This window comes from Hyperolius riggenbachi, chromosome 3, assembly GCF_040937935.1.
Source record: "Hyperolius riggenbachi isolate aHypRig1 chromosome 3, aHypRig1.pri, whole genome shotgun sequence".
Taxonomy (NCBI): Eukaryota; Metazoa; Chordata; class Amphibia; order Anura; family Hyperoliidae; genus Hyperolius; species Hyperolius riggenbachi.
In genome coordinates this window covers 436557725-436570365 of record NC_090648.1, presented here as the reverse complement: position 1 = coordinate 436570365, position 12641 = coordinate 436557725, and the positions used below count along the sequence as shown (strand labels likewise).

The following is a 12641-nucleotide window of genomic DNA, read 5'->3' as shown; positions in this document are numbered from 1 at the left end:
GTTTGTTGTCTTCTGAACTGGGAAAACCTCTGTCTTTTGAACCTCCTGTCCTGGGGAATCAACCCCGATTTCCCTCCTGTGACCCTGGTGATCGCTTCATCCATTTTAGATCCAAACAGGTTTCTTCCATCAAAGGGAATCTTTGTCCAGGCCTGTTTAGGGTTTGGATCCGCCAACCAAAGAGATCTTCTGGCCATAACCGAATACAACATAGCTCTACTGGAAGTTCTGACTATGTCAATACTTGCTGCCCCAACAAACCCTGCTGCCAACTTAAGGTCACTTAATGAATCCATTATTTGTTCTCTACTCTTTCCAGAATATACATCTTCTTGGATTTCACTCAGCCAAACCTTAATAGCCTCAGCTACAGATGTTAGAGAAACTGCCGCTCTAGCTCCTTCTCCTACTGAAAGAAAATTTCTTTTGAGTTCCTGGTCTATTTGTCTTTCCATTACATCTCTAAAGAACACAGAATCTTCTAGTGGCAATGTCACATTTCTGACTATCTTCATTACAGATGCATCTACAATTGGGTTGCTTTGAAACAAGGCAGCATCATCTTCCTCAAGAGGATACAACTTCTGGAATCTATTTTTAAGAGAAGGTTTTTTAACTGTCTTTGTCCACTCTTCCAACACGACATCCCTGACTTCCTCCAAAAGTGGGAAGGCTTCAGTAGACTTACTCAAATGCTTATAGTATCTTATTTTCTTCTGTTTTGGTGAGGACAGATTTCCTTGCCATGGGATGGCCCTTTTAACCTGATACACAAATCCAGGAATGAATGCAAAGTCTATGTCATCATCCTCTTGTGAATAATCTGAGTCTTCAGACTCTGATGAATCCTCATAAGATCTTTCTTTTGAAGTGCTTGGTCTTATATAATCTTTCTGTGTAGACAACTCTGAGACTGTATCTCTTACTACCTGCTTAATCAGCGTAGAGACCTCTCTATCTTTACGAGCTATATCTAGATGACAAAGCTCACAAACTTTTTTATCTCTTAAAGTTCTACGTCCACATATCCAACACTGATCTCTTGGAGGACGTAAAGGTGAAGATTTATATCTTGGGGAAATTGACTCTTGCAACACTACACAATCATCGCTAGACGAGGAAGATTTTCTTTTCTCTTCTTCCAATAATGAGGCTTGCATCGTATTTGATTCCGTTTCTTTAACTGTAGGATTATTCTTCCTTCTTTCTTCCTTTTCTTGATTGGAGAGTCTCGTCGGAGACTTCCATGGTGATTTATCTCTCTTCCCATCGTCATGATGGTGTCTGTTAGAATATACAATCAATATAGATTGTATGAGTATTATCCTTCTTCAACTCTTTTTTTTTTTGTACTTATCAAAACCTTACCTATTTGAACTTGCACTTGCCCCTGCAACTGCTTCCTTTTGCTCTCTCTTATGCTTCCCCATTTTGCAGCTGTAGAAATAACAATAAAACATCCTAAGCATGATGTTCATTCCTGTCTAACCAGTGTATTATGCACATGATAAGCCTCTAAAGTATTTACCTAGAACGCTGTGAAATATAGCTTAGAACGTCTAATGCGTTTCCACCAGGCTGCCAATCGCCTATACGGATGCCCCAGCCGCTCCCCGATCCTTCCTCCTTACAGAAACGTGACCGAGAAGGACTGGTGCTCTATAAGGACGAGGAAACCCTCCCTTCTGTTTCCTGTGCATCTGCCCTTAACCAAAATGGCCGTAACAGGACTTCCGCCTTACTGAATAAATAACACGAGATCTCGCGCGCGCGAGACCCACAGCCTGTACGGAACTCCGTCCGAGGTGAAAGACCTCTTACCTGGCACCCTGACGCCTGAACGTCTGACGCGGAAGACACCACGCTCGCCATCCACCTACTGAATGACTCACCTATCCAGGTACGACAGGACCACGTACTCCACAATTCTTGTATTCACGCTAATACTTTTAGTACTGCGTTGCCAGTAAAAGTAAAGCTACAGGTGCGGGGAGACCACTATGTTATTTAAACATATAGTGTGGCTTGCAGGAATATTCTTTATGTCACGCCCCAGAGAGCAAAATAGAGAGGGCTCCACACCTCATCTGAGCATTTAGCTACCTAAGGTGCGGACTTCAATGGGAGAGTAAGAACCCATTGGTTGCCGCCTTTGGAGACGGAGGTAAGGTTATCAATATCTAGGAACACTAACTCAGGCTGAAGGCGAGGAAAAACAAAAGAATATGGTTACTGAGGGGAAGGGGCTTTTTAAAATCTAGGGACGTCCTAACAGGGCAAAAGGGGAGGGACTTTGCCCATGAGTATGATGCCATGGAAAACACCAGGGAAGGAGGTTACTAGCCAGAGATTTCAGAGGCAGAGGGGAGGGAGGAGTGGATTTTTCACAGGCTGAGGGGTGGAGATGCAGTAGCAGATTACCTGTGTAATGATGACAAACAGAACATGGCTGCCCTCATTGTATCACAGGAATAAATCATCATAAACTGTTGAAGCTGTATGCAGACAGATTTGCTGTGTAAACTAACCTAAACTGTGTAAACTTTAGATAAGATATATAGACAAGTTACTTGTTATAGTTAGTTTTTTATCTCGGATCTGCTTTAACCACTTAAGGACCAGGCCTTTCTGCAGTGATCGGTGCTGCGTGGGCTCTCCAGCCCGTAGCACCGATCAGGATTCAGCCTTGGCGATCAGACTTACCCCCTTTTTTCCCCACTAGGGGGATGTCCTGCTGGGGGGGTCTGATCGCCGCCGGCTGTTTTTGATCTGCGGGGGGGACTCTTCAAAGCCCCCCTCCGCAGCGTTTTTGGCACTCCCTCCTTCCCCTTACCTCCCTCTCCCTCCAGCAGCTGCGCAGGACGGATTTCCGTCCTGCGCATTGAAGGATAGGCTTCAGCCTATCATATGCCGGCGATCCCCGGCCAATCAGAGGCCGGGGATCGCCGATCTACGTCACGGCGCTGCTGCGCAGCAGCGCCGTGTGATGTAAACAGCGGGGATTTCTTCCCCGCCTGTTTACAGTTCACTGGCAAGCCGCGATCGGTGGCTCTCCGGATGTTCACGGAGACAGCCTCCGTAAACTGGCATGGAAAGGCCGCTCGATCGAGCGGCCGTTTCCATGCTATACCACTAACGACCCGCCGACGCCTATGGGCGTTAGGCGGTCGTTAAGTGGTTAAAGGACACCTGAGGTGAAAATAAACTAATGAAATAAACAATTGTATCTATCCTCCTTCTCCTAAAAATGACGTTTCAAGATATTCCACAGTTTATTTTATATTTAAATCTACTTGTTAAGTTTTTACTGTTTTATTGTTGTTGCTCAATGACACATTTATTGAAATATGCCAGAGCTAAAATATACGAACTATTGATCCTTTTTATCTCTTTCCTGCTCTCAGAAGCCATTTTCTGCTAGGAAAGGGTTTTATAGTGGTACCGTGGCTTTCAAAAATATTATGGCCCCTTGAAGTTTTCCACATTTTGTCACATTACTGCCACAAACATAAATCAAATTTATTGAAATTCCATGTGAAAGACCAATACAAAGTGGTGTAGACATGAAAAGTGGAATGAAAATCATACATGATTCCAAATTCATATATATAATCATATTTGACAGTGGGGATGGTGTGTTCAGAGTGATGTGCAGTGTTAGTTTTTTGCCAAACATAGTGTTCTGCATTTTGGCCAAAAAGTTCAATTTTGAACTGTCAAATATGGTGGTGGCAGCATCATGCTCTGGGGGTGCTTCTCTTCAGCAGGGACAGGGAAGCTGGTCAGAGTTGATGGGAAGATGGATGGAGCCAAATACAGGGCAATCTTGGAAGAAAACCTCTTGGAGTCTGCAAATGACTTGAGACTGGGGCGGAGGTTCACCTTCCAGCAGGACAACAACCCTAAACATAAAGCCAGGGCAACAATGAAATGGTTTAAAACAAAACATATCCGTGTGTTAGAATGGCCCAGTCAAAGTCCAGATCTAAATCCAATCGAGAATCTGTGGCAAGATCTAAAAACTGCTGTTTACAAACGCTGTCCATCTAAACTGACTGAGCTGGAGCTGTTTTGCAAGGAAGAATGGGCAAGGATTTCAGTCTCTAGATGTGCAGAGCTGGTAGAGACATACCCTAAAAGACTGGCAGCTGTAATTGCAGCAAAAGGTGGTTCTACAAAGTATTGACTCAGGGGGCCGAATAATTACGCACACCCCACTTTGCAGTTATTTATTTGTAAAAAGTGTTTAGAATCATGGATGATTTTCATTCCACTTCTCACGTGTACACCACTTTGTATTGGTCTTTCACATGGAATTCCAATAAAATTGATTCATGTTTGTGGCAGTAATGTGACAAAATGTGGAAAACTTCAAGGGGGCCGAATACTTTTGCAACCCACTGTAGATGTATGGCCACCTTTACTTTAAACCTTTACTTTATTTTAATAATAATGAAGTGGTAGACATGCAGCTCTTGGAATGGGAGTGGTGAGCTCTGCCCCTCTACCTGTGTTCCATGTGTTGTTGCAGGATGCCCATGGTAACTTGGCTGTAAAAGAGCTGAAGAGGTAGAAGAATGACCAGGCCAGGATCACAATGTAATAAATATTCACCAAGAAAGACATAACCATTGTCGCATATCCAATCCCTGCAACAGACAGTGACATATTCAGAGAGATTACTGGTGAGGTAAAACAGAGAAGCAACAGCTTTTCAAAAGCACTTTGAAACACAAAGCATAACATAACTGGATGTATAGTACTGTATGGTGCCCACAGATAATATGCAGTGTGCCCACAGACTGCTTTATATAAGTTCTCCAATGCCCCATCACCACTCCCTATCACCCATATCCTTTCCTTATTTTCTTCTCAAGCTTTACCACTTTACCTCTCTCTTTTCTTTGTTCTCTCTTTTTGTTTGTTCATATTTCTTCCCTTTACGTTTTTGTATTTTATTTCTACCATCTCCACTTCTTCCAGCCAACACCATTTACAACTTCCCCTGCAGCAGAGAGGACTATAGGAAGGGGGGTTGGGTGCACAGGAGGACCCCACTCTGGTAAAATTTGCCTTGTAAGTCCTCTCGGGTGCTGAACCTTATAGCAGTCACTATGACCACTTTCCCCAACCATTTCCCTCTTTTTTTTTCAAACTGTTTTTCTTTTTCTGTTTGATGCATCATTTCTGTAACACATGCTTATACTGTAGGTTTTTAATGAGCTACATCAGATTCCCTGAGGAAGTTGTTTTTTTTTTTACCAGAAAACGCATCAGTGACTAATTAGTGAAATGAAAATTATTTTATCGTTCGTTTTAGCATGTTTCTTCAACTGTTGTCTCTACAGCTGGTTACCCACCTTAATTAGTAGCAGTAGGGTATTGTACCGTGCCATCAGTAAAAGCAAGAAGTTTTAAATCGGGATGATACCATTTATTGGCTAACTAAAAATGAATAAAAATAAGCAAGCTTTCGGCCTTGCAGACTTCGTCGTCAGGATATTAGCCCGGCGAAGGCTGCAAGGCCGAAAGCTTACTTATTTTTATCCACATTAATTAGTGTTTGGTTAGATGGTCTGTTCCACAGGATATATATTCCACCACTAGTTGAAGGTTCATAGTTTTATTTTAAAGACGCACTGTAGTGACATATGGTAGTATGCAGCAAATTATTCAGGATACCCACTTTTATGGTAAGTTTCCTGGTCTTGGTATCAGAAACACTTCCTATCAGGGCTGGTGCACACCAGAGCAGTTCTGAAGCGTTTTTTAAAAAGCGTGCAGGGGGGGAACCGCTTGGCTAAGGAAAGTGAATGGAATAGTGCACACCAGAGCAGTTCGTTTTTCCCCCAAACGCAATCTCCTGTCCTGGAGCATTTTTAGATTTCTAAGGCATTTCTGCCACAATGTTAAGTATAGGAAAGTGGAAAACTGCTCTGAAAACCACTAGATTAGAGCGGTTTTCCAAGTGTTTTTGTTACAGTAGCTGTTCAGTAACAGCTTTACTGTAACAATATATTAAATCTGCTACACAATAACGCTCCAAAAAATGCTAGGCATGTTTAGAAAACCTCTCTAAACATGCCTAGAATCGCATGAAAATCTGCTTCAAAACTTCTAGCGTTTTGCAGGTCTGCTAGAGGTTTTTGGTCTGCACTGGGCCTAACTATATATTGCTGTAGCCCTACCCTCCTAGTGATATCTAGCCTAGGCTGTTTAGCTATGTGGAATACTCTTTCCAGAGCATTTGGGGAGTCCAGTTATATTTTATACTGGCTTCAGAATGAAAAAGCATCAGTATTTGAAGAGAAGAGATAGTGCACAATACTCTGAGAATACTGGTATATAGTAGTGATTTGAAGATCTGTTTTTTTTTATCTCAGGTTTACCCTGGCACTATGCAGTAGGGCAGGGAAGCATACAGGTTGGAACATTTGGGAAGTTGTTCATACACTTTAACTGAAACTGTGATATAGTGTGAAGACTATGCATATGCTATGAGCTTACCAGTGAAGAGTGGACATATTTTCAACCATGCAGTGACTTGACCCTGGGTGGTGTACTGTCCCAACGCTATCTCAAGGAAGAAGATGGGGATGCCACAGGTCACCATAAATATGGCATAGGGGATGAGGAACGCCCCTGAGATGAAGAATAAAGTTTATATTATCAGATCAATGTTAGAAGTGATGCTACAAAATAACAAAAGCTAAATAACAGATATATTGTCATCATAAACAGTCACTAGATTAGGATTAATCAAGTAGGTTAACCCATTCAGGTTCCGTCGTTGTCACGTGAGAAATGTTCACCTCCCATTCATTAGCCTATAACTTTATCACTACTTATCACAATGCACTGATCTATATCTTGTTTTTTCCGCCACCAATTAGGCTTTCTTTGGGGGGTACATTTTGCTAAGAGCCACTTTACTGTAAATGCATTTTAACAGGAAGAATAAGAAAAAAATGGAAAAATTCATTATTTCTCAGTTTTCAGCCATTATAGTTTTAAAATAATACATGCCTCCATAATTAAAACTCACGTATTGTATATGCCCATATGTCCCGGTTATTACACCGTTAAAATTATGTCCCTATCACAATGTATGGTGCCAATATTTTATTTGGAAATAAAGGTGCATTTTTTCCATTTTGCATCTATCACTATTTACAAGTTTAAAATAAATAAATAAAATTTATTAGGGTACTTATGGGAGGGTGGGAGGTAAACAATAGATTTATAATGTAAATGTGTGTTAATTGTGTGGTTTTTTTTTCCAGGTGTAGTATTACTTTTTGGCCACAAGATGGCGGCCATGAGTTTGGTTACATGACGTCACTCTAAGCGTAGCACGCGCTTAGAGTGACGCATCAGGAAGAAGACGGCCAGAAAAAGCTCAGCTTCCGAGAGAAGCTGTCGCTTTTTCAGCGGGGGAGAGGAATCAATGATCGGGCTCCGTAGCCCGATACATTGATTCCTTGGCTACCGAATCCGCGGCCGGGAGTGCGCGTGCACACGCACGATCGGCCGCGGGGGCGCGCGGTAGCGCGCATGGTTCCTGGACGTAGAAACTACGTCCAGGAACCAAAATAGGTTAAGCTGGGTGCGCATTTTTTAACCACTAACCACCCGCCCACCATTTTAACCCAGCTTAGCGGTATGGACGAGCTCAGCTCGTCCATGACCGCCGCACTGGATTGCTCGGGCCCTGGTGGGCTGATTTTCATAATTTTTTTTTTAAACACGCAGCTTGCACTTTGCTAGCTGCGTGTTTATACCGCTCGCCGCCGCTCACCGCCGATGCGCTGCTACCCACTGCGTAACAGGGCCCCCCCCCCAAGACCCCGTGCGCAACCTGGCCTATCAGCGCCGGGCAGCGCTAAGGGGTGGATCGGGACTCCCTCCAACGCCATGACGTGGATAACGTCATCCCGTTCGTCGCCATGGCGACGGGGGAAGCCAAACAGGAAATCCCGTTGGGAACAGGATTTCCTGTTTGCTCTGATCGCCGGAGGCGATCGGAAGGGGCGGGGGGATGCCGCTGCACAGCGGCTATCATGTAGCTAGCGCTAGGCTAGCTACATGATTTAAAAAAAATAAATAAATAAAAAGTGCTACGCCGCCTCCCTGGCCATTCTAATAGAACGCCAGGGTCGTTAAAATGTCCTGTTGGTGCCTCTTAATGGACCACAGGACTTTTTAAAACGTCCTCCTCCCCTGCTACCGTCCCTGATCGCCCCCCTTCCCCTGCCGCGTTAACCCATCGGAACCTGCAGAGCCACGATTGGTGAAGCTGGGTGCACATTTTTTAACCACTAACCACTTGCCCACCATTTTAAAATGTCCTGTTGGTCCCTCTAACAACAACAAAAAAATGACAGCATTTAAAAAAAGAAATACATAAATAGTTACGTTAGGGAATCAACTTTTTTTTACTATGTATGGCATGAGGGTATATTACTGTTATATATGCATATATGGGGTTGTAATTAGTGATGGATGCAAAACTGAAAAAATGTACGTTTATTTCCAAATAAAATATTGTCACCATACATTGTACTAGGGACATAATTTAACCACTTAAGTACCAGAGGTCTCTGCCCCTTAAGATCCAGAGACCACTGGTACAATAAACAATGAAATACCAATGAATCGTGGCACATACCCGCCGCAACCGCCATCCATGCCACAATCCTTAGGACACCCACTCTGCCATCTCTATGACCTCAGAGCCATGTGAGATGTTCAGGAGCCGCTTTTATTGGCTTCTGACCGTGTCTATCGATGTAAGCCAATGGGAGTTGCTTACATTGATAGACAGGATAAGGAGCCAATGAAATTGGCCCCTGACCGGCTTACAGGGCTCTGCAGTCAAAGAGACTTCAGGGCAAGTGAGCTGAGGCGGGGAAATTACGACACAATGAGAACGGTTAGTACGCATGGCGTTGATCAGTTGAAATCTACCCCCTGACAGCCACAGCAGCATCAAAACAGAGCATAGATTTCAATTAGTGTCGTCTGGGAATGGTTAAATGTTGTACTGGGACAAATGGGCAAATAAAATATGTGGGTTTTATTCACAAACGCACGTTTTACTATAATGGAAAAGTGAGAAATAATGAATCTGTAGTGAGCAGAGAAGCTAGCTCCTGGCAATTTAATTTATCTAGATTGCCAGTAATCTTATCTCTTTTCCCAGGTCTCCTTCCCACCCTGTTGTCTTCCCCCATGACCCTTTCCTCTTTAGTGGCTTCTTTTAACAGCTTGTTCCTGCCAAACAGCACTGGTGATGTCTGCAGTCCTGGTGAGAGTCCTTCCTGCCATTTCTCTTTTCCCACATTGCTCTCTGTCTTGTGCCTCTATCTCTTTATCCTCCCCTCCTCTTATGCATCCCCCTCTTTCGTATGTCCTCAGAGGAGTTCACAATCTAATCGTACCATAGTCATAGTCTAATGTCCTACCACATTATTATTATGTATTTATATAGCACTGACATATTCTGCAGCACTGTATAGAGTACAGAGTTTCATAATGTATAGCTCCGTCCACTTTCTGTTGATTCATTTTCCCCCAAAATCCCCCAAAATTTGCAGCCACATGCTCAGTGCCCCAACTTTCAACCCTCCCATAAAAAAAATCTGTAAATAAACAGCACCGGGTGTCAAATTTCCTAGGTACGCCACTGCTAACAGCAGAACTCCTATTCATTGTCCTTTATACTTGCTCAATAGGACTGAACAGGGTGCATGGCAGAGAGCACAACTCTTGCTCTACAGAAAAAATGCAGCAGGTCTGGACTTTGCGTTCCGTTTTAATGCAATGTGCCAAGTGGATCTGTTAAAACTAGTAAGTGGAAGCACAAACTAGTTTTAACATTGCACTGTCCCTGGACATGACCGTTGCTGCATTTCTAAAAACGTATTGAACAGGAACATTTTGGTGCAAGTGAGAACCGAACCGTAGGGCCAGCTTGTAAAAGTTAGAGATCGGGTAGTATATTAGGTGTTGTCTATTTTGGGTAGAAATTGTATATTGTTGGTATGGTGCAGCCACTTTATAGAATTTCACAAACTACCCATATATGATGCACCCTAACTACATTGAACTGAACATCCACTTTATGAGACAAAAACACAATTCAGATTATTGCAAAAACTTTTGCAGTTTTATACCTTGTTCTGTTGTCCAAAGCATTTGCTCATCCTGTTAGATGTGCATAGAAACAATAGTAACACTTCTTTCTAAAGGTACCCATACACTGGTCGATTTCTGCCATCGACATACGGCTGACTCGACCGCTCTGATCAAATCGGCTTGAAATCAATGCAGTGGGCAGCATGATCAATCGATTTCTGTCCGATTTTGATCGATTTAGTTGATCGGTCCGGACGGAAAATCTAAAATCTGCCGCCAGCAGCTGATCGATAGTCCATAGCATTGCATTGGATGGAATAGTGCAGCAATGCATTGCAATGGATTTTCAATAGATTTCATACTGAAATCTATTGGAAATCTGTTACTAGTGTGTGGCACACATCAGATAGATTCCCAACAGATTTGACCTGACAGGCATCTGACAGGAATATATCTGATGGTTGAATCTGCTGCAAATCTATGTGTATGGGTACCTTAAGAATTTTTTTCTTTTGTCACCCACTGTCATCTCCTATGGATCTCTTACCTCCGCCATTTTTGTAGCACAAGTACGGGAACCTCCAGATGTTCCCCAGTCCAATAATTCCACCTACAATGGAGAGGACAAATTCCACCTGGTTGCCCCACTGGCCCCGCGATACGAGCTCCGGCTCCGAGGCTTCTGCACATGTCAGCTGATGGTCGCCCTCAGGCCCCGAAGAAACGTTGTCTTCTGGTAAATCTGAGAACAGAAAAGATTGGACAGATCAAACAATAAAAATCAGTAAAATGTAGGTTATTATGTTTGGGAACTTTATTCGTAATTTGAGTTGAGAACAGGGAAGAACATAAGTAGTCTAGCCAACCTGGAATGGATTTTTTTGAAGTGTGTTCCAGCCTGGGCCAAGAGGTAGACACTAGAGCAGGCACAACGAGAGCAGGTGCTGTAGTAGGGGCAAAATCTCACACTATTTGAAAGGACGATGGCTCAGCAGTGGCAAATTTTCTAGCATTGTAGGGACTCTTAGGGGGATCATGACTGGTGAGTTTCGGGCCCCTAGGTCAAAGAGGTCATAGCCTAGGGTCACAAAAACCTGTTTATTTGGGCAATGTCAATGGTGGAGATTCTGACGAACATAAATCACAGCCATGGCCGTTAGCAACGTCTGAATCTCACGAGCCAGAATGCAGAGCCCCGGCCGACTGGGGCTTCTCACCTTGAGCTATACCAGCCCGCATGGTCCATGGTATGGAGGGGCTCCGGGGGGGAGGGGCGTCCAAGCTTTCCCCTCCATCCCCCCCTGAAGCCCTTGTCCAATCCATGGACAAGGTGCTCTTCCCCACCTCAGGTGCCCCAGGAGGAGGTGGGGTGACGACTCCCTGGGGGGGGTTCATGGTGGCATCTGGGAGTCCCCTTTAAGAAGAAGAACCCAAAAGCCCACCCCCCTCCCAGGAGAAATGAGTATAGGGGTACAAAGTACCCCTTACCCATTTCCACAAAGGGTTAAATGTAATAAAAACACAACCACGAAAAAAGTCCTTTAATTTTCTTAATTAACCAGAAATACTTACCTGTACCTTTAAAAAAAATGCCCATGCCAATATCCTCGGTAAACGATCCAACGAATTACAGTATCCTCTCATGTTGCGATCTTCAATTAAGTTGATTGAAGATCTCCGAAGCCCCCCACATAGCAGAGAATGTGTCCTTTGGGACGCATAGCTGCTGGCTCCCGCTGTCTCTCCCCACCTGCCTGCCTGCACCTGTCAACCCCCACCTAGGCTGGCACCCAGTGCACCCATGGCCTAGCAAGTGTGTACACAGTGATAAACCCAAAGCTGTTCAGTGATTAACTACTTTACTATCACTACACTATTGTTGTAATGTTAATTAGCTTGATTTCATTGTGTGACAGTCAGAGTGTGTGCTGTGCTGCAGGGCTGCAGGCAGCTGCTATGTGTCTGTGTGTGTGCTGTGCACAGACGAGGCCAGCTGCTGCCTGCTGGCCAGCTATTAGCCTTAGCTAGCTACAGTTTAGGTTAGGTTAGGGATTAGGGAATAGGATTACTGTGTTATTGTGTAGTTAGTACTGTAGTACTGCAGTCAGTGCTAGTAGTTGTTAGAGTAGTTGTACTACTGTGTTAGCTTTCTACAGAACTGCTGTGCTGTGGGCAGTGCCAGTGTGACAGTTAGTGTGCACTAGTGTTTTCTCCTCTGCTGTCTGACTGTCACTCAGCACTTGGCACGTGGCACTTGGCAATTAGCACTTGGCACGTGTCACGTGGCAATTGGCACGTGTCATGTGGCACTTGTCACTTGGCACATGCTTTTTATTTCAGTAAATAAGACCTAATGCAGAAAATTCAACAATTGACCATTTTCAGTTTTTCACAATCTATAAAATGTTTTCAAACTCTGTTGTGCGTAATAATTTGGAACAGTGCATTTTAAGTTTTTTTTTATTTTTGGTAGATGTACTGTTATCATTAGGAAGCCAAGGGCG

General features: G+C 43.7%; 2 protein-coding genes across 6 annotated transcripts in view; one reads left to right on the top strand and one right to left on the bottom strand.

Moving 5' to 3' along the window:
• The window catches only part of SLC6A12 (solute carrier family 6 member 12), a 176452-nt gene that overhangs the window by 3148 nt on the left and 160663 nt on the right, over positions 1 to 12641 (top strand). The window contains exon 1 of one of the 5 annotated variants that reach the window (XM_068277668.1): positions 1877 to 1900. The exons of 3 other annotated variants lie outside the window; for them this stretch is intronic. In XM_068277668.1, coding sequence (XP_068133769.1) covers positions 1884 to 1900 — 17 coding nt within the window. In that variant the 5' untranslated portion in view covers positions 1877 to 1883. Of the gene's footprint in view, positions 1 to 1876; positions 1901 to 4611; positions 4691 to 12641 lie in introns of those variants that run through there. One more of the 5 variants, XM_068277672.1, reaches the window with a different exon arrangement.
• Positions 1 to 12641, bottom strand: part of LOC137564183 (sodium- and chloride-dependent betaine transporter-like) — an 80560-nt gene that overhangs the window by 65124 nt on the left and 2795 nt on the right. Inside the window, exons 2-4 of the mRNA XM_068277666.1 lie at positions 10685 to 10879; positions 6508 to 6642; positions 4509 to 4649 (exon numbers count right to left, since the gene is read on the bottom strand). Of these exons, the coding sequence (XP_068133767.1) occupies positions 4509 to 4649; positions 6508 to 6642; positions 10685 to 10879 (471 nt within the window). The remainder of the gene's footprint in view (positions 1 to 4508; positions 4650 to 6507; positions 6643 to 10684; positions 10880 to 12641) is intronic.